The sequence below is a fragment of the Crinia signifera genome, chromosome 7 (assembly GCF_055691185.1).
Source record: "Crinia signifera chromosome 7, ASM5569118v1, whole genome shotgun sequence".
NCBI lineage: Eukaryota > Metazoa > Chordata > Amphibia > Anura > Myobatrachidae > Crinia > Crinia signifera.
In genome coordinates, this window is record NC_139223.1 from 100,740,022 (window position 1) to 100,762,162 (window position 22,141).

The following is a 22,141-nucleotide window of genomic DNA, read 5'->3' on the forward strand; positions in this document are numbered from 1 at the left end:
ACCTTATAGGTGTATTTAAATGCAGGGGTGTGCTATCACTAGACAAAGTCCATTGTATCAGGAACGAAAGAGAGAAAGATTTGTCGTATTGTGATGCACCAATTAATTAATGAGTCCTAAAATCTAACTTTTATTTTTAAATGTAAAAGCAAGCGAAAGATAAAAAAAACACAAATAGACAGACAAGTGAACATATATGTGTTAAAAAAGATGCACGTGCGGGTGTGCCGCGTGTGCTGAATTTTGTTATAAGGGTACGAATCCAATCTCTTTACGTGTGTTACAGATTATTATATTAATGTATGCTGCTTGATAGGCAGGTGAATATTTATATCTGATCACATAGGAGTAGAACATCCACAGACAGGAATTGTTGCTGTTTCAAATTGTTGCAAATAGGAGTATAGTTGATAGACAAAAAAACATTTTGTATTCCAATTGCACACTGAGTGAGAAAATAACTACATATTAATCAGATAATACAGAGATCTTGGTTGCATATATCTGCAGATATAGGGCTAAGCCCCCAGGCCGTACGTCAAGGCCTCTCTGTCACTGGGGGTCCCTAATACTGGGTATGGGTCTGGGGTGTGGGCCCCCAACATGCCGACACAGGCTGAGTACTCCAGGGCAGCACACAAATGAAAATTAGTAAGGGTTAATAAGATGCACATAAGTGCTATGTAGGGAAGTGAAGGTGGGATTAAAATACAAAATATATACAATGTGATAGGAAAAATAAGAGTTAATAAAGTGTTAGGGTGTGCTAACCTGGAGCAGACCAGCCCTACCAACACAGGGGGCACCACATTCCCAAACCCATCCCATAAGCAATAACATATATGTCTGGGCTTAATAGCCCAGTGTAAGGCCACATGATAATGGCGTATAACGTCTGAGAGCCAGCTTACCTGGAGATACCCCTGGCTTCTCCAATGGCACTCAGGTGTCAGCAATCCCTCCTAATGCAGACCCATCTATGCCTCTCAACTATGCCTCTCAACAAAAGTGTTGTTTAGTTGATAGACAATATGGCTCTATCACACCACTGTATCACATAGTGCAGTTATTGTCGCACACAGCACTTAAGAATAGAATAGCTATATGCTTCTACGTTATTGCTGGTAGTATATATCAGTGTTAACCCTTAGCTTTGCATATGAATTTCATACTGCATGTACTTTAAACAAATTACTAAAATGCTGTAACAATACAGTGTTGGGCAGTTCTAGTGGGATTAATTCACTATTCTAAGCCACAGTTTAGGCATACATAGTTGCTGATAATGTGATGCCGTTAAAGGCTAAGATAGTGATAATGAGACAGGCGCAAATAGGTGAACAGTTAAGGGTACTTATGTAGTATCTGGGCGTCCCATTTAGAAATCGGATCGGATCGCATCGCATCGCATGCGACCAAATCGTATGCGATGCGATGGTCAAGATTTTTCCATAGGATTCAATGTTAAAATGGTCTGAGTCCATTTTAACATAGAATTCCATGGGAAAAAGGGGTCCTTTTCCTCTCCTCACTATCCAAGTGGGCATGGAGTTGGATATAAACCTGTGGCGAGCGTAGCGAGCCACCGAGCCCGAAGCGTGGCGAGAGTAGCGAGCCCCGCGAGGGGACACAGAATACTTTTTAAGAAATATGCATCCCCTCGCGGGGCTCGCTTCGCTCGCCACGCTTCGGGATCGGTGGCTCGCTGCGCTCGCCACACTATATAAAATCAACTCTATGCCCACTTGGATAGTGGGGAAATGAACAGGACCTTCTTAACATTGAATCCTATGCAAAATCGCATCGAATCGCATCGCATCTGATTGTATGCCTTAAGGTAAGGCATACAATCACAAAATCGGCAGCCCATATACTACATACAGTAAGTACCCAGTTAAGTCCTATTATTAACGCAGATATTTCATTGATAATGAAATTGTATGCTGCTTATCAGGCAGATAGCTGTTACATCTGATCACGTAAAGAAGGACGTTACTGCTGTTAGCATGAGGAGATATAGTAATAGAGCACCCTTCACAATATTCACAAGCTGCAGTTATAGCTATTCCACTGCAGTGACCTTATTTTTGCATTCAGGATTGTCGGTGATAGACGATCAGGCTCTGTCACCAAATGTACCACATACAGAGCAATTGATGTCTCATAACGCTATTGTGCAGAGGCGTAACAAGAACCTCATGCGCCCCATAGCAAAGTACCCTCAAGGCCCCCCCCAGCGATGGGGTGAGTAGGTGACAGCGATTGGGGGAGAGAGTGAGGGACAGTGACAGTAGATAGATAGCGATGGGGAGAAAAGGGTTTGCTACATCACTGCTGCAGCAGCGCGGACGGGACTCCAGCGCTCAGCACCAGAGGTCCCATCCACTAACTGCAGGTCAGTGTATGGGGCTTCTAACGCTGAGCGCTGGAGTCCCGTCCGCGCTGCTGCCCTAACATTTAAAATTACCGACACTTTCACCTTCCTCTCCTCCAGCTCCCCTGCCCCATCCATCTTCTGGCTCCAGTCCTATTGGCAGGGCCGCTGCTGCTTCGCTGCAAAATCATCCTCCTCCAATACTCCTTCCCCCTCCAGTGCCGACAGGTGCGCTGCGGCTGGAGGGCGGGTTTTTTCCCTCCATGACAGACACCTCCCCGGCCCGCTCCTGCGCTCTGCAGTGCACACTCGCTGGTCTGGTGTGACAGGTTGCAGGGGATGAAGCGGGCCCCTGGTACTGTCCAGGCCCCATAGCAACTGCACCCCGTGCACCCTCGGTAGTTACGCCACTGCTATTGTGGATAGTATGGGTATCATTCCCTATTCGTATGCCGGTGGTTGTATATGTATATTGTCCCATAAAATGAAGTATAAACCTAATACTGTGTATATTTCACATGTATTAATACGATATTGAGACAGTATAATATCAGACAGTGCTGGCAGGGTTAATTCACTAATCTAAGCTGCAGCATAGGTTGATAGTTGCTGGTGACGGTATGCTGTTACCGACTAAATTCACGGTAGTGAGACAAACATATGTGTGCAAACGGTCTAGCCCTAAAAAGAGCTGAGATAGGAGTATAAGTATATTATTGTGAGGGCACACACGGAGAGCAACGCCCGCACTGCTGGAGGTGCCGAGCGCGTGTTTTCGCTATCTGCTTCTTCAGGGCAAAATATTTTTTTTTTATCTTTCGCTTGCTTTTACATATGAAAATAAAAGGTATATTTTAGGACTAATTAAGTGGTGCATCACAATACGACAAATCTTTCTCTCTTTCGTTCCGTCTACATGGGTTAGGTCAACAGGTTCATTAGGTCAACCTAATGCTTATCGACCATCTGCTTGTAGATCTAGTGACCATATCCCGCTGCCACTACCGCCCTTCATCTCCAGGCAAATCTTCTGGTGTATTATCAGCAGAGCATTTCCACCTCATCTCCTCATCCAGTAAACTCTTCCATCCCAGCATCATACTGCGGCCATCTCTGCCCCTACTCTATCGAACTTGTGCCACCTTTCCCCTCCACCATCAGAGCACTGCTACCTTTACCCCTCCACCTTCAGAGCGCTTTTACCTCTCCCCTCTCCCAGCAAAGCACTGCCTTATACCAGCATAGCGCCATCCCTCCACAAGCAGAACTCTGCCCCTCCACCAGTAGTGACACCTCTGCCCCCTCAATAGAATGCTGCCACCTCTGCCTCTTTACCAGCAGAGCTCTGCTACCTCTGCCACTCCAACAGCATAGATGTGCCATCTCTACCCCGCAAGTTCTAATGTTCATCCAGCAAAGCGCTGTAATCTCGGCCCCTCCACCAACAGAGCACTTCTACGCTATCCCCTTAACAAGCAGAGTGCTGCCTCCTCATCCAGAAGAATTCTACAATCTGTATTCCTCTATATGCAGAGCTCTACCATCTCGACCCTCCATCTGTAGATAACTGCTACCCCCTGCTCCTCATTCAGCAAATTTCTGCCACCTTTGCCCCTCATTTAGCAGAGCATTGCTACCTCTGTCCCTCACATGTGAATTAAAAAATTATTGTGTGCTTCCTTAATGCTACAGAACGTTAGCTATGATTTGCCTGAAATAAATCCTGCAACAAATATTGCATTAGTGAGACTACTCTGCTTTAGTGCATGTGAGATATCTGATCTGACTATCATTCTCTACTACTGCATTATTTAGAAATCTAGCACAGAATTATTGCTTATTTCCTCAGTCATACAAACTCTAAGTTACATTTCCTTCCAAGTGGCATCATTTTCACCCAGGAGATTTATTAAAAATAAAAGATTTCTCTTGTGAATTTTGGTCATAGATCATGTCATATAGCAGTGGTTCCCAAACTGTGTGCCTAGGCTCCCTGGGGTGCCTCGGGACACTTGCAGGTGTGCCTTGGATTAGTGGTCTAGAGGCAATTGAAATTATTTATGGTCATTGTAAAAGGCAAAAACATTGCTGGTGGGCTACCAATAATAAAAATATTTGGAGGACAAACAGAAGCTAATCCTGTCCCTTACCCATAAATACACCCATGTATGACATACAAATCAATTTACAGAATAAGAAACTTTTGGACTGGGGGTGCCGTGAAAAAAATTCTGATGCTCTAGGGCAGTGGTTCCCAACCTTTTTTCTCTCCCGTACCCCTTGATTAGGCTTTTCATTGATAAGTACCCCCTCCTCTCATTTTGAAATATGGACAGTACTTAGCGGTATTCGGATCCTTATGCATGTCCTTATATTAAGGAGGTGCTGAGGAGTATACAGCAAGGAATCATGCCCTTCTGTGTCTAGGCACTGGTTGTGTATTATCTCCAGGATTCCCACTAACACCGGTAGGATTATTGCCGCTGCTTCCTCCACCTTTGTCAGTGCTGGGCAGATGACTGCTGATGTCTGAGGGCAGCATGGGAAGCTCCCAGTGGATTGCTGGTCAGGCATATGACACAACATGGTTTGTGTCCATGGCAATGGGTCTTCTTCAGCCATCAAAAGTCCTTTTCATCGTCCGCCATTACCGATATTATTTTTAAGTACCCCCAACTGGTCTGCAGAGTACCCCCAGGGGTACTAGTACCCCAGGTTGGGAACCACTGCTCTAGGGTGCCGTGATTTTAAAAAGTTTGGGAACCACTGTCATATAGTATACATTGATACATGCCCTATGCTGGTTCTGATCTATAATTAACTTTGCTGATATTTTTTGTGTATAGTCATTATGCAAAAAAAAAAACATTCTATTTTTTTGAAGATACAATACTAAACTAATTTTGCATAATACATTCTCTTTATACTCATTTCCAATTTCTCATCTGAATCGCGTTTATCATTTTCTTTTCCTACTAGGCTGACAAGTTTCAGATGTATGTGACATACTGTAAAAATAAACCAGACTCCAGCCAGCTTATCCTGGAACATGCTGGGAGCTTCTTTGATGTAAGTATTATTCTCCAGTAAGTGGATTCTGACAGTATTGCTGGTAACCTTTGCCTCATGATCTCCTTCCTGCATTACAGGAGATCCAGCAAAGACATGGGCTGGCTAACTCCATCTCCTCGTATCTTATCAAACCTGTTCAAAGGATCACAAAGTATCAGCTTCTGCTCAAGGTACAGATATTGGCAGACAGTTATAAAACCTGTTACTCTGTTATAGTGACCCATTAGTTATAATAAGTAGTATTATAATGGTAATTGGTAGCAGTGCAGTTCGAACTAGTTTTTTAGACCTTATTTTGTAGCTTACTGACAGGGCTTCTTGTGTGGCTATCTCTTGTCTCTTACACAGTTCAGTAGGAAGTACTGTAATGTGAGGGGATACACTGCCAATAACTGGGAGGCGGTATTAGAAGCACCCGGACTTGTATGCATTTATTACCCATAGTATCCTATACTTATTGATTCCTGGAATTAGTGATGTGGATTGTCTATTGTGTATTTCTCCTCTTTATTTAATTTTCCATTCCAGGGTTTCATAATTACTTACCATAACCAGATCCATATCTGCACAACTTGTTCCCTGTGTGTCTAGAATGGTGGGCAGCTGTGAGGAGGAATTGTATTAAATGCAACTTCATGTTTTTGCTAGGAGCTTCTGACCTGCTGTGAGGAAGGGAAGGGGGAACTCAAGGATGGTCTGGAGGTGATGTTGAGCGTCCCAAAGAGAGCCAACGATGCTATGCATGTCAGCATGCTGGAAGGTGCCTGCCATCCTCTTATATATTGATAAGTGACAGTCAGTAATTGGCTCAGCCATGTTACAACTAGTGTAGCCTCAGCACCAAGTTTATGACTATGATTAGCTATAAAACATTTCACCAGATTCACCTGACTTCAATAAATTGTTTTTTTTTGAGTAATGTTCACTGAAGATTTTAAAAATCAAAAATGAACAAAACAGGGAAATAAAATAATCAAAATAATCAGGACAAAATACAAGCCATTCAACACAGGTTAGACGTGCCATGCACCTGACATGAGGACTGTATAATTTATAAATCACATATAGTATATACAACATATATAACATTTGATAGAAATAAGCATAAACCAGTACATTCAAAACAGGTGTAGTAAAAAAAAAAATATTGAACAAATAAGTAGTACAGTACATATTAATGTCTCATAGGTGCACAGAGACTCAAACAGAGGGAAAGACATGTTAAAGAGGTTTGTCGCATATAAAATTCAACACTGTTAATCTCACTTGTGAGGGCAAAAAGACACATTATACCCTAAACATAGCTTGGTGCCACTAATAGCAGATCTGATTTAACTTGGATTCTTCATTTTTAGCTAGGAACGTATACTTCTGGCTAACAGTTTAGTTAGCTAATGTGACCACCAAACCAGTAGCGAGTTATACAGATTGTAGCCAGCATACAGACATTAATAACATATTTTCTGGTATATTTAATTAACAGATATTGAGCCATGAAACATCCCACTAGCACCAGTATCAACATGGGTTCTCTATTAAGAGTGAGTGCCCAATAATCCAGAAATGTTTTACAATGGGATTCTCCGAGGATAAGTGCCAGAATGTGCTCTGGGAGCCTGACACAGGATATGCATCTGTAGTGTGCCCAACATTGATATCTATTTAAATTGATAATCGATAATCTTGAATCTTCTGCATATGCCATCATTGACAGGAATTGTGCGGTAAAATTCTCCAGTTTCCCATGATACATTGCTCACCACTCCTCACAGTATGTTTGCACTCAGATGCAATATTGTTCACAAGTGGCAGATGCTGTGCTGTGCTGCTGTGTGTTATACTGAGAAGCTTTCAGGTTTTCTCTTTAACCACCACTGTGTTAAATGTTTGAAATCTTTCTGATTACCCAGTCAGGATTAACAAAATGTGGAAAAAAAGAGGAAGAAACCTCCTAGAGGATATCTTGTGAGCAGCAGCATGTTAGTGGGATTTTTGTTTAGTACCATGTGGTAATCAGCCCACACAGATGTATATATTGGTACGGATAATGTACTAAGGCCCTTATTCTAGTTGATTCGGATGGATGCGTATTTCGGACAGGAACCAAGTGTTCTTAGCACCGCCTACCGTACAGATCGCTCACACCGTCCGAACGCTGTAAGACGCAGAGCGTACGGACCGTGAGTGGATGTTTCATGTGAACACCTCCTCCGTCTGTGGGAACCTCCCCCAACCTCCAATGGTCGCCATCCATCGAATGATGGACCGAGTGGTCAGGCAGCACCGAGTGCTCCAGACCACTCGGACATGTTTCCGTATGAAAGCAGGGATATGAGCGGGCAGCTGACATCCGGCTATGTCAACTGTTTGACCCCCACACATGCGTCTTGGCCGCATTACCAAACATACGCCCAGCGGTTCCATGGGAACGCCCATGCCATTCGGGGTGTGCGCATATGGTAATGAGCCTCAACAGCCCTTCACGCCCCTCTGCACCCCCTGCTCGGGCGGTTCCGACCGATCATTTTCTGCACTGAACTCACCGTGTTTGGACGTGCGAGCTGTTCGAACATGCGCAGAAACGCCTCTGCACATGCGCAAACACCAAACATCGGCCGTCTGACCGCACACACAGTGGTCCGAATCAATTAGAATAAGGGCCAAACTGTTTTAAAGGAATGTTCTTATGAGTTTTTATTAATTAAACGATAATGGACTATTAGGCGCCTCCTTTGTTTATTGTTTTTCCAGATTGTGTCCAAATTCACCTGTGGACTGTCTATTTCGACAGCCGCTCCCCAATGTATCTATCACCCAAAGTGCACTAAGATCTGACTTCTGTGCAGCAAAGTCAGAAAGTAACCCATTGAAGGGTTAAAGACTGCAGGTGTCAGCGCACCAGCACTATCAGTGTTTCATATATATATATATATATATATATATATATATATATATATATATATATATAATTCCAATTACTGCAGCACTGTCCTTTTTGAAAACGTGAAAAAAAAATTATTGTTAGAAGCAACGTTTCAATACAGATAACTGTATTTTCCTCAGGCTAACAACAGTGACTAAACACACCAACCTAATATAAGAACAAGCAACGCTGATCCAGCCCGCTGGCATGCACGCCTTGGCCGACAGCGCTGTCAAATGACGTCACACAGTGAGCCGTAACCGGCTTCTCTCAATCTTAAAAAACAGTGTATAAGAGGTTGCTAATAGCAACCAGTTTGCTCAGAATGTGTAAAATAACATACAAACATTTACATACATATATAGAAACATATATACACCAACATCGCTTACAAAATAAATAGAACATGGCTTATCCATAAATCGAGTTCAAACCACATACTATGTGTTTCTTGTTCAGCATCTTTCTACAGAGACATTTTGATGTTGTCAGTACTTAGCCTGATCCCTTAAACCAATGACTTAATATTATACAAACGCGCCCAATCCTGCCACTTCATTCAAGGGGGGGCGATTGTATCAAACTGCATTATCCACTTAGCGTCACATTGCAAAAGGAGCCTACCTCTATCACCTCCCCTGACCTAAGCAACAACATGGTCAATCATGCGATATCTCACACTAGTCAATGAATGTCCTGCAGCAGCAAAGTGCTGTGCTACAGGCTGTTGGCTGCCCCCAGCTACCAAAGCCGCTTTTGTGGATGACCTGTGTGCCGACATCCGCTCTTTGAAGGCACACTCAGTCTTTCCAATATTCCTGAGACCACACGGGCAGATTATCTGGTAGACAACAAATTTTGAGTTACACGATAATGTATGTCTAATCTTTAACTGCTTTCCTGAGTGGGGATGGTAAAAAGTATCTCCTGGCATTAGGAACTTACATGTAACACACGTACATCTTATGCAACCCAATGTTCTTTTACGAGTGGACATTGGATCTGCTGGTGTGTATGTCTTCACCAATGTGTCCCTGTACGATGGGTTCTAGCGCAGCCCCAAGCTATGCAAATATTGTGATGTTTGCTATTGAAAATGACCTGTTCTATAATAATCCTGCAGTCATGACACATGTGCGGTTATTTGGTCGCTATATAGACGACCTGTTTGTACTATGGTCTTCTTCTGAAGCAAAATTTAAAGAGTTAATAGATGCGTATAATGTATCTTCAGTCCTATCAAATTCACCTACATGCTCAGTAGGAGTGAAATGATTTTTTTGGATGTTAAGATTACCAATACTGGTAATACCATTTCCACCACAGTCTATCACAAACCCAATGACCGCAATCAATCACTTGCAGTCACGATTTGTCATCCTTATAGCCTCAAAAGAGGCTTACCCTATTCCCAAATGATTCGCATTTCAAGAATCAACAGTGATAAAGAAGTGGCCATATCTCAAATCGACAGTCTCATCATCAAGTTTCTTAATAGAGGGTACAGTCACAAGATCCTCAATGAGGCTAAACAAAATGTATTGAGTATTGCTCGTGAGTCATTATTTCAGAAACGCATCAAGAGCACTAATGATACAAAAAACTCCTGTGGGTTAATCAATTCAATTATATTTCACCGAAGATTAATTCCATCTCCAAAAAAACATTGGCCAATCCTTTCCTCAGATTCCAACTTACCCCTCACCAGCACGGCTCTTATGCCAACCTATTCTAGTCAGCCCTGGACGGGAGAAGCCTGGGGGGGGGACCCCTTTATTGGGGGGGTCCCCACTCCTCCAGGTACCCCATCAAAGGCTGACCAGCCACGGTGCTCATGGTACGGCCGGGGGACCTTGTGTGAAAAGTGTCTCCCGGCTGTGGCATGACACTGCGGGCTGTTGGAGCCCGGTGCTGGTTTCAAAATACGGGGGACCCCCAGATTTTTTGTCCCCCGTATTTTTGGAACCAGGACCGGTCCAAGAGTCCGGGGCTGGTTTCAGAAATACTGGGGACCCCTACGCTTTTTGTCCCACGTATTTTTGGAACCAGGTCCGGCTCAATGAGCCCGGGGCTGGTTATGTACAGGAGGGGGGACCTCACACCAATTTATTTATTTTATTTTATTTTTTTAAACACAAAATCACACATTTTAACAAAATCGCACCTTTTCATGACTAAAAAATCGCACTTTTCATCCTGAAAATCGCCCTACATCGCACTTTCTCGCACTTTTCATGCGGGAAAACACACCTCATTAAATATGCGATTTCTGGAAAAAATGCGATTTTAAAAAACGGCGATACAGGGCGATTTAAGCAAAAATCGCATTTTCGGAAAAACGGTCAACACAATAAATCTCGCCCATTATGTACAAAAAAAGTGTTCAAATATATTCACAAATAAAAAACTTTTAGCCATGGATGCATTACTTTCCTATCCAACAATAGTATATTCCAAATGATTATAAATATGTATGTACAATTATGCAGACATAAAAAGAAACAAAGCAATTAGTTGCGTATCGCTTGAGAGATGACTATCCAGGACTGAACGGCAGCTTTCTCCTCCTCGTCAGTAACTATTGACCCTAAAGGTGCTCTTTTATCTTTGGGAAGAGGTGAAATTCGCAGGGCACAAGGTCGAATATGAATACATGAGATTCAACATTTGATATCTGATCAGAATGAACTATAAATGATATGCAATATATATAATAATATACAAAAAAATTACATATTAGACCGATAGGATTAAAAAATTATTGGACATACAGTAAATGGCTCTGTTTAACTCATTTTTTCTTTAGGGTTTGATGAGAACCTGGATGTTCAGGGTGAGCTTATTCTCCAGGATTCCTTCCAAGTCTGGGATCCTAAGTCTCTCATCCGCAAAGGGAGGGACAGACACCTTTTCCTGTTTGAGATCTCTCTGGTTTTCAGCAAGGAGATAAAAGACTCAACTGGTCACACAAAATATGTTTACAAGAATAAGCTGCTGGTGAGAAAACAAAATTAGAATATAATTGCGTTGTAAATAAGAAGGAATGTGGCCAGCATGATGAGAACTCCCTCCCCTCTGTGCTTCCTCCTTAATAGCTCATTCATTGAATCAGTGTCTCTTTCATATTTCATCCGATATAAACACTCTTCATTGTTTATTGATGTCACCATTTGAGGTATGCGTCATAGGGTCGACTCAATGAAGGTCAACATACAGTACATTGGTTCCACCACTGAAGTTCGACAGGGCTTAGGTCAATACCTGTAATAGGTCAACAGGGTTAGAAGTTCGACAGAAGCATTTGGTCAACAATGGGAAGGTCGACCGTTAATAGGGTGACATGAGGTTTTTAAGTTTTTGGCCCAAATGTTGACATAGTCGACATGTACCACCATCTTAGTGTACTGCGTCCCCTTGTATGGCTCCCTTTGCTCCCCATGCTTCGGGCACGGTACCTCACTGCTCTCGGCACATTATTATATTCTCCAACCACACCATAGTGGATGTCAGGGTATGAAATACTGCCTGTCAGAACATGTCTGCTCAAAACAAAAGTAAAAAACTCATGTCAACGTTTTGGCTCTCGACCTTCCCATTGTTGACCTAATGCTTGTATTATACACAAAGGCTGATGGCCCTTTAATGGCGCTCTTATCACCTGGTTCTCCAAAGTTTATGTTAATTTCCTCCTTAGTAGGGTTTACTTGAGGGATCTCCCTTTCTCCGTCTTTCTTTCCTTGTATTGACCTTCCAACCATGTTGACCTTAGCCATGTCGACCTATTCCATGTGTCGACCTTAGCCCTGTCGACATTCAGTGTTCGATCTAAAGTATGTCAACCTTTATTGAGTCGACCTAGAGACCGTATCCCACCATTTGAGTGGTAGAGATAATAATAAAAATTATAAAGATATATAGATAGATACACACACACATAGTTAATATACCTTAATGTAGACAATAACAGTCCTACATAGAAGACATCACAGGTCTGATGTTGATTGAGTGAGTGATGTCAGTTTGCATTGCGTTTCTTGCTTGAAATTGCTGAACACATGGGCAAAGAGTGGATGAACTAATATACACTCATCTATATTTGTAACTATAAAGTCTAATGTACAGTAGGCCAAGTATTTGCAGTTGCGAAAAGAAGGGATAAAGATGCACATACTGTATCCCAGCTGTATTTTTCAATGTTCAGGGGCAGGTGCAAATAGCAGACGATGATAGTTGTGAGAGCAAGAGAACAACTTGTGATTGGCTGTTTGTTACTGTGCTGATGTAGTGGTTTACAGGGCATGTATATGATAAAAACATTTTTACATAGATAAGATGGGAAGTTGTTTCCACAGTATTAAGGCCCCCATACACTAGTATGACTTCTCAGAGGCATAAAACCGCATGCGATTTACCTTGAACTCCCCATCTTCCATGGCGCAGGATCGCATACAATACACCATATGTGGTTCTTTTGCATACAATGTCTCGTATGCGATCCCATATGGTCCCAGTTGTGGATTTTTAATGAACACAAGCTGCTTTATGCAGTGTGGGAGCCAAATAATTTTACGTTGTATTGAATAGCACACAGGAGATAGCATTACTTTGCATACATCGTACACTGGACTTTGGATACAGGGGGCTATATCAGAAGCACTTCAAACCACCTCCATACCTCCAATGGATGCTGCCTGGTAAAGTAATAAAGCAGTGATAAAGTGGAATGGGATAATGCACCAGTCAATAAGCTCCTGTCATTTTTTTTCACTTTCATTCATTATGGGGTACTGAGGTCTTATAACCTTGGGGAATAGAGGGTATCCGACAGGAGACAGGCACATAACATTTTCTTCAACCAGGGTGTGCTGGCTCCTCTCCTCTACTTCCCCCTACTAGCCAGTTTTAGAAAATGTGCCCTCAGGAGAGGATGCACACTCCTGGAGATCCAGAGAGTTTTTCTTCAATTTATTTTAGTTTGTTATTTTCGGGTTGCTGTTTGGGCAGACATGGATGTACCTACGGTAGCGGAAAAGCTACGTCACATCCAGGACACAGCAAAGATGATGTGCGAAGCACAAAAAGAGTTAGGTGCAATTAATGCCCGCAACTCGGCCATGGCTGTGTCGGCCCGCAGGGCCCTGTGCTTGCGGCAGTGGGTCGCTGACGCGGACTCCAAACGCAGCGTAGAGAGTCTCCCCTTCACAGGGGATAGGCTCTTTGGGAGTGAACTGGATGATTTGATATCAAAATCTACGACTGGTAAGTCCACATTCCTCCCGTCAGCCTCCACCCCGGTAAGACGCCCTTTCACAGGGGGTTCACAGCAGATTTTCGGACCTCTAAATTCATGTCCAAGGCCAGAGGAGGCTCCACCGCCAATAGAGGCGCCAGGGGTAAGCCTAAGAAGGCAGCGGCTGCTGCTACAAGAGACCGTAGCACAAGCGCAGCTACCCCTAAGCCCGCCTCATGACGGGCCACTCCCACCTCGGAATATTCCCGCGGTGGGTGCAAGACTGAGGTTCTTCAGTCACGTGTGGGATGCATCCGCCCTCGACCCTTGGGTCAGGGCCATTATTTCACACGGTAACAGGCTGGAGTTCAAAAGACCACCCCCTCAGAGATATTTCAGGTCGGGACTCCCAGCAGCAGCGGAGGATCGCAGTATCCTCAGACAAGCTGTACAAAAGCTGATCCTAGCACAGGTCATTATACCAGTGCCAGCGTCAGAAAGGAACAAGGGTTACTTTTCAAACCTATTTGTGGTTCCAAAACCAGATGGGTCGGTTCGACCCATCTTAAATCTAAAGTCCCTGAACCCATACTTGAGGGTGTTCAAATTCCAAACGGAATCCCTGAGGGCAGAGATTGCAGGTCTGGAAGAGGGAGAATATCTAGCATCCATCGATGTGAAGGACGCATACCTCCACATACCGGTGTGGGCCCCACACCAGGCCTTCCTGAGATTTGCAATCCTGGAGGAACAATTCCATTTCCAAGCCCTACCATTTGGACTTTCAACGGCCCCACGAGTCTTCACCAAGGTGATGGCGGAGATGATGTCCTTACTAAGGGCTCAGGGGATAAACATCATCCCATACTTGGACGACTTGTTGCTGAAAGCGGAGTCAGTGTCCAAGCTGCTGGGGGCCATAGAGACAACAAGAAATCTCCTGTCTCAGCATGGATGGATCCTGAATATACCAAAATCTTCACTGATTCCGACCCAACGTCTCCAGTTCTTGGGGATGATTTTGGACACAGCGGAGAGAAGGGTGTTTCTCCCAGGGGAGAAGATTGCAGCGATACAACAGCTGTTGAGGGAGGTGCTAGCCCCAGAAAGAGTCTCGGTCTACCTCTGCATCAGACTGATGGGAACTATGGTGGCCTCATTCGAGGCACTTCAGTTCGGGAGATTTCAATCAAGAATATTCCAGTGGGACCTATTGAGCAAATGGTCGAGCTCACACATCCACATGCACAGGTTGATTCGCTTGTCTGTGAAGGCAAGACAGTCCCTGCAGTGGTGGCTACATATGCCAAATCTCCATGCAGGGAGACGATTCGGGATCCAGGACTGGATCTTGCTGACCACAGATGCCAGCCTTCACAGCTGGGGGGCAGTTACACAGGAAATGCGATTCCAGGGCCGGTGGACATACATGGAAACACAGCTCCACATAAACATCTTGGAGCTGAGAGCTGTACACTATGCTCTTCTGGAGGCTCACTCCCTCCTGGAACATCAGGCGATACAAGTCCAGTCGGACAATGCAACGACAGTTGCTTACATAAACCGCCAAGGCGGTACGAAGAGCAGAGCGTGCATGAGAGAAGTCTTCAAGATTCTGACCTGGGCAGAGATGCATGCTGTGGCGATATCTGCCATCTTCATACCCGGGGTGGACAACTGGGAGGCGGACTTCCTGAGTCGTCACGACCTCCACCCCGGAGAATGGGGTCTGCATCCTCAGGTGTTCGAAAGCATCGTAGATCTGTGGGGGCTCCCACAGATAGACTTAATGGCCTCAAGGACCAACCACAAGGTGGAAAGGTATTGCTCAAGGACAAGGGATCCTCAAGCAGAGGCAACAGATGCTCTGACCACGGACTGGTCATACGACCTAGTGTACCTGTTCCCGCCCCTCCCCCTCCTGGGGAGAGTGTTGCAGAGGATCAGACATCAGAGGGTGCAGGCAATCCTAATAGCACCGGATTGGCCCAGGAGAGCATGGTACGCAAGTCTGCAAAACATGCTGGTAGAAGAACCGTGGCGGCTGCCTCTAAGAAGAGATCTTCTAGTACAAGGCCCCTTTGTCTACCAGGACTTAGGGCGTCTTCGTTTAACGGCCTGGAGGTTGAGCGGAACATCCTAGCTCTGAAAGGATTTCATTCCTCGGTCATAAACACCATGACCCGGGCCAGGAAGGCAGTGACGGCCTTGCACTACCATAAGATCTGGTGAAGATATGTGTCTTGGTGCGAGCACATTAGTTTTCCGCCAGCAGATTTTAAATTAGACCGTTTCCTGCATTTCTTGCAGGTGGGCCTTGATAAGGGACTCCGGCTGGGGTCTGTAAAAGTTCAAATATCGGCCTTTCTGTTAGCGGTCTATCCCGAAGTCCAGACCTTTTTGCAAGGAGTCTTGAGAATACAGCCTCCATTTGTGGCGCCAACGGCACCCTGGGACCTAGATGTTGTCCTGGAGTACCTTCAGTCAGCCGTGTTTGAACCAGTGGACACCATTGACTTGAAATACCTCACCTGGAAGACGGTGACGCTACTGGCTCTGGCCTTCGCCAGAAGAGTTTCTGAGCTTGGTGCTCTCTCTTGTAAGAGTCCATATCTGATTTTCCATCAAGACAGGGCGGAACTTCGGACAAGACAGCAGTTCCTGCCTAAAGTGGTCTCGGCGTTCCATATGAACCAGCCGATTGTGGTGCCTTCTTGTTCAGGACATAAAGATATTCCTGAGTCACTTGATGTGGTTAGAATCTTGCAGATCTACGTTAGAAGAACATCAAGGATCCATAAGACGGAGTGTCTTTTTGTGTTGTATGACGCACTAAAGAAAGGCTGCCCGGCATTGAAACAATTGATTGCTAGATGGATTCATTCCACAACACAGCAAGCATATGTGGCATCCCATTTGACTATTCCGGCATCAGTGAGAGCCCACTCCACTAGAGCCGTAGGAGCATCCTGGGCGGCTGCTCGGGGTGTGTCAGCATTGCAGCTATGTAGAGCTGCCACCTGGTCTGGTCAACACACTTTCGTCAAATTTTATAAATTTGACACTGTGGCCAGGGATGATACCCAGTTTGGGCAGGCCGTGTTGCAACAGGCTCCGCACGTTCCCGTCCTTTCTGGAAGCTTTGGGACCTCCCCAAGGTTATAAGACCTCAGTACCCCATAATGAATGAAAGTGAAAATAGGATTTTAATACCTACCGGTAAATCCTTTTCACTGAATTCATATGGGGTACTGAGCGCCCGCCTCAATGCGGTTCTCTGGTTGCACAGGTTGTGATCCTGTTATTGCCTTCTTGCTAATTGCAACTTCTGGCATTCTGTAAAGTTATTGGTCCATTGACCTGTTTAGGAGCAGCTGAGTTTTGGTGACTAATTGCTCCACAAAAATCTTATACAATTTATGTTTCTAATAACACAATGACGGGGTTAACTACGTTTAGTTGAGAGAGTTGTGTTTGTTGTGGTGTGCTGGAGCAAATCTCACCACGTTATCATAATGCTAATTCCTACCTCACATACGTTATCCTTCCTTCGGGCACAGTTTTCTTAACTGGCTAGTAGGGGGAAGTAGAGGGGAGGAGCCAGCACACCCTGGTTGAAGAAAATGGTATGTGCCTGTCTCCTGTCGGATACCCTCTATTCCCCAAGGTTATAAGACCTCAGTACCCCATAATGAATGAAAGTGAAAAAAAATGACAGGAGCTTATTGACTGGTGCATTATCCCATTCCACTTTATCACTGCTTTATTACTTTACCAGGCAGCATCCATTGGAGGTATGGAGGTGGTTTGAAGTGCTTCTGATATAGCCCCCTGTATCCAAAGTCCAGTGTACGATGTATGCAAAGTAATGCTATCTCCTGTGTGCTATTCAATACAACGTAAAATTATTTGGCTCCCACACTGCATAAAGCAGCTTGTGTTCATTAAAAATCCACAACTGGGACCATATGGGATCGCATACGAGACATTGTATGCAAAAGAACCACATATGGTGTATTGTATGCGATCCTGCGCCATGGAAGATGGGGAGTTCAAGGTAAATCGCATGCGGTTTTATGCCTCTGAGAAGTCATACTAGTGTATGGGGGCCTTAATACTGTGGAAACAACTTCCCATCTTATCTATGTAAAAATGTTTTTATCATATACATGCCCTGTAAACCACTACATCAGCACAGTAACAAACAGCCAATCACAAGTTGTTCTCTTGCCCTCAGCAAACAAGACCTCAGTACCCCATATGAATTCAGTGAAAAGAATTTACCGGTAGGTATTAAAATCCTATTTTTTTAAACACAGCTGATTGGCTGGTGTGTTTTATCACCTTCCACTTTAACACACTTTATCAACACTTAATCACTTTACCAGGCTTAACATATCTGCCCCTCTGTACTTTTAAATATGAAGGGAACTGGGCCCTTTGTTCTACTGTTGTTCTATATTATTCTTATACTATTGGTCTAACTAATGCGCTAGGAATGTATCTTACATTATATAAAAAGCTCTGCACTTTTATCTCTCCAAGACTTCAGAATTGGGGGTGACTGAGCACGTTGAAGGAGACCCCTGCAAGTTTGCTTTGTGGTCAGGCCGCACTCCATCCTCTGACAACAAAACTGTGCTCAAGGTTTGTTTCAGATTATATTATAAGATTTTACTGAATATATTATGCACATGGATATGTAGGGAATCTCAACCATGGCCATCTTAACATACTGGGCAGCTGTCCTAGGGCGCCACAATTCTAGGGGCCTTTGAGCAGAGGTTTGCTGGTGCCTTTGGAGAGATTGCTGCCAGGCTGCTTTGATTGTGTTCATAAAATTAGATTTATTGGCCTGCAGCCAAACAGTTAATGTCTGTGAGCATTCTAATTGCTGATAGCATGTGGAGAGACACTGTGGGAAGTTTTTATTTTTTTATCTTAAGTAGTGGCCCCAGTACATTGCTTTGTCTAGCGCCCACTATGCTGTTAAAACGGCCCTAATCCCCACTTTGCTATTCCATGTTTATCTGAGTTTTAGAATGGCTTTTATCATTGTAGTGTTTAGTGTCCCTAGATATATAACACAATCATTTTGAAGTGGTAAAAACAGATGAAAACAGTCTTGGCCAGAGACTTTATAGTCTTTATAGTCTAATCCAGTGGTTCCCAAACTTTTTGAATTGCGGCACCCTTAAGTATCAGAATATTTTTCACGGCACCCCTAGGCCAAAAGTTCGTTACTGATATTAAATAAGTTGTGATTAACATGTTTTCCTTAGGTCCAGTTATGTGGTGAGAAACATGATTCACTTCTGTTTACCCACATATTCTTAATTGGAAGCCACAAGCACTGATTTTGACTATTTCATTGGCCATAAATAATTTGAATTGGTTCACCAACCTGAGGCACCCCTGCAAGTGCTCCGAGGCACCCCAGGGAGCCTAGGCACACAGTTTGGGAACCACTGGTCTAATCCATTACATCAGTTGGAAAGAGCTATGTATCCCCTCCTCTCTACATTATGGGGTTACATACAGTATTACAATGAATTGCCATTAAAATATGTGGGCTCTTTGTATGGCTGGTTGCTGGGTAAAATCTGTTTTAGACCTTATTTCTTGTGTTGGAAGGCATCGAGCATAGAAGTGAAGCAGGAGTGGATCAAAAACATTCGAGAGGTAATCCAAGAGAGAATGATCCATCTGAAAGGAGCATTGAAGGAGCCAATCCATCCCCCAAAGACCCCAGCAAAGCAGCGGAACAACAGCAAGAGGTATCAATTCTTTCTTTAGTCAATGGAATGGTGATCTGTAGCCGGGCATACATGTATTATACCCCCTTCACATCACACAAATAACCAGGGTCCAACCCGGGTTGTTGCCGGTTCGACCCGGGACAATATGCGGTGTGTAAGAAGAACATTAAGAAGGGTTAATACCCTGGTCATACCCTGGTTTCTGTGCAGTGTGAACGAGTAACCTGGGTCGAGCGAGCCGGGTCCCATTCACGCTATATGGTGGAGACAGCATAAGCTCCAAGCTCTGCCTCTTCCCCCGCCCCCAAATGATTATCGCAGCTGCACCCCCTTTCTGACATTATCGACCCGGCTTATTTCTGGATCGCTATCAGGGACTATCCTCGCAAATGCCGGGTTGCTCCTGGGACGGATCCATGTCCAAATCCCGAGTGCGACCCGGCATTTGCAATGTTAAAGAGGTATTGCTGAGTTAGTGGCCATCGCCCATTGCTCACAGGCTTGGGCAAGATTCAACTCTCCAGATGTTGTGGAACTACTAATCACTGCATGCCACATTTGGCTCTGGGACTGTTGGAGGAATACTTTTATCTCAATGCAGGTTGCAGTATAGATTCTTTTCCAGCATTATAATAATCATATTATAAATCTGTAAATAAATATATACCTGTGTCATTGAGTGGTAATCCATTCTGGATATTTTTTTCCACATTATTTGGTGAGCGCTCCTATTATCGGACTATTTTGGACATACAGTACACATACTTAATTTAAAATTCAGTGAAGGTTACATAAGGAGAGGATGATTGAGAACTGCTTTGTTTTATTGGAATAACCGGACAAATGTCTCTCTGCCACAGAGATGGATTGGAGGATATTGATAGTCAAGGTGATGGGAGCAGCCAGCCAGACAACATCTCAATTGCCTCCAGAACGTCGCAGAACACTGTAGACAGTGATAAGGTAAGACCTGAATGGACAACATGAGCATACTGCGAAATTGTTAATAGTTATTTCAAAGCTGATATTCTACAGTTTATTACGCTTTATTTGCCCTGTGGCAGTTTCATTGTTCGCTATATATAGTGTATGGCAGAGGTTCCCAAACTTTTAAAAATCACGGCACCCTAAAATATCAGAATTTTTTTAGTGGCACTAGTAGGCCAAGAATTTCTTATTGAGTACTTTACAAAAAAATAGTAAATTAAATAAATTGTCTTTATATGTCATCCTTATAATCCGTTATGTGGTGAGGAACAGGATTCGCTTCTGTTTGCCCACATAATTTATGATTAGAAGCCAAAAGCACTGATTTTGGCTATTACATTGACCATAAATATTTTTAATTGGTCCTGGACCACCAACCCAGGACACCCATGCAAGTGCTCACAGTTTGGGAACCACTGGTGTATCGCATACTATAATTGATAATTAACCCTTTGAGTTCCAAGTGAATTTTGTCAAAAGAGGTGTAAAAATCACCATGCAAACATTTTTATTCATAATGATGACCTGTATTGTTTACCTTTATATAGGAAATATAATCTATTTTTACAAAACATTTGTTATTTGAATTAATATAACAAATGTGACCGACGCTCGATATTTTGAACATCTGTCACAGAGATGTTGGCACTCAAAGGGTTAAGAGAATCCCAAGTACAGATTCTTGCACACCTTTCATTGAAAAAAAACTTAAATATTTGAGCATCGGTGTCCGCAGCCAATGTAATGCACCCCATTTACTCCTTTCTCTTAGTCAAGTAGAGTGGATTGTAGGTTAAAGTATAGTAGTTTAAGTAGCGGATGAGTTGCAGTGATGCAAACAGGTTAAAACCCGGAAATTACATTACATGAATGGTCTCTGTTGCCATCTGACGACTTTAGCCCCCTGTTGCAGCAGTCTATGCTGTCATTTGCCACAGCCAGCATGGAGGATAAAAAAGCTTAAAAAAAACTACTGTACTGGATACACAAATAGCATAATAAAACATTTTCTTACTTTTCTTATTTCTTAACAAAAAATATATAAAATAACATTTTAAAACAATTACATTTAAAAGAGTCTGACATGAAAAGATCCCACATTCTCTAAGTAAAAATATCCCTCTAATGCTGCTTTCACACCGCAAAACCTGCTTAGACCCAGTATTTAAAATGTTTCTTAAAATGATTCAGAGCAAGTAAAACCCCTTTCACACCACACGTAAATACCGGGTCTCAAGCAGGTTTGTGGTGTGAAAGCAGATGGAGGAGAACAGGACACACAGTAGCTATGAGACAGTGCAGTGCATATTTAATGAGCTGGACCCGCTCAATACATTTGTTCATATTTAACCCCTTCAGTGGTGTTTTTTTTTAGGGAGTGCTCCCCACTGGGTGAGATTTTTATGGGGAGCGCTCCCTAAAAAAAACTCCACCACACTCTCCCCGGGTCTGGGCAGCGCCGCTGAACTGTCAATCAGCTGCTGCCCGGCCCTGCGCCCCATCCCGGCAGCTGGCTTGTCATAAGCCGGCGCCGGAGACGTCAATAGAAAACCCGGAGGCACGACAGAGGGGAGGGAGCCGGGTGAGTCCAGCGATTGAACTCAGCAGCACTGCCCGGCTCTAAACAGTGGCAATCCAAGAATTTCCGGGCTTGCCAGACTGGACTCTGAGGCATAGCCCGGAAAATTCTCGGGATTGCCACTGAAGGGGTTAATGAACGAGTCCCACTCATTAAATATGTGCATATGTAATGAGCGGGTCCCGCTCATTACATATGCACATATATAATGAACAGG

At 43.8% G+C, this 22,141-nt stretch overlaps 1 protein-coding gene across 9 annotated transcripts in view; it reads left to right on the plus strand.

Moving 5' to 3' along the window:
- KALRN (kalirin RhoGEF kinase) overlaps positions 1-22,141 on the plus strand; it is an 856,470-nt gene that overhangs the window by 557,198 nt on the left and 277,131 nt on the right. For all 9 annotated transcript variants that reach the window (XR_014450786.1, XM_083153542.1, XM_083153544.1 and 6 more), the window contains 7 exons: positions 5,354-5,443; positions 5,524-5,616; positions 6,095-6,206; positions 11,176-11,366; positions 18,145-18,246; positions 19,234-19,376; positions 20,219-20,321. Coding sequence is in view for 8 of the 9 variants with exons in the window: in XM_083153542.1 (XP_083009668.1) it covers positions 5,354-5,443; positions 5,524-5,616; positions 6,095-6,206; positions 11,176-11,366; positions 18,145-18,246; positions 19,234-19,376; positions 20,219-20,321 (834 nt within the window). In the remaining variant the exon portion in view is untranslated. The remainder of the gene's footprint in view (positions 1-5,353; positions 5,444-5,523; positions 5,617-6,094; positions 6,207-11,175; positions 11,367-18,144; positions 18,247-19,233; positions 19,377-20,218; positions 20,322-22,141) is intronic.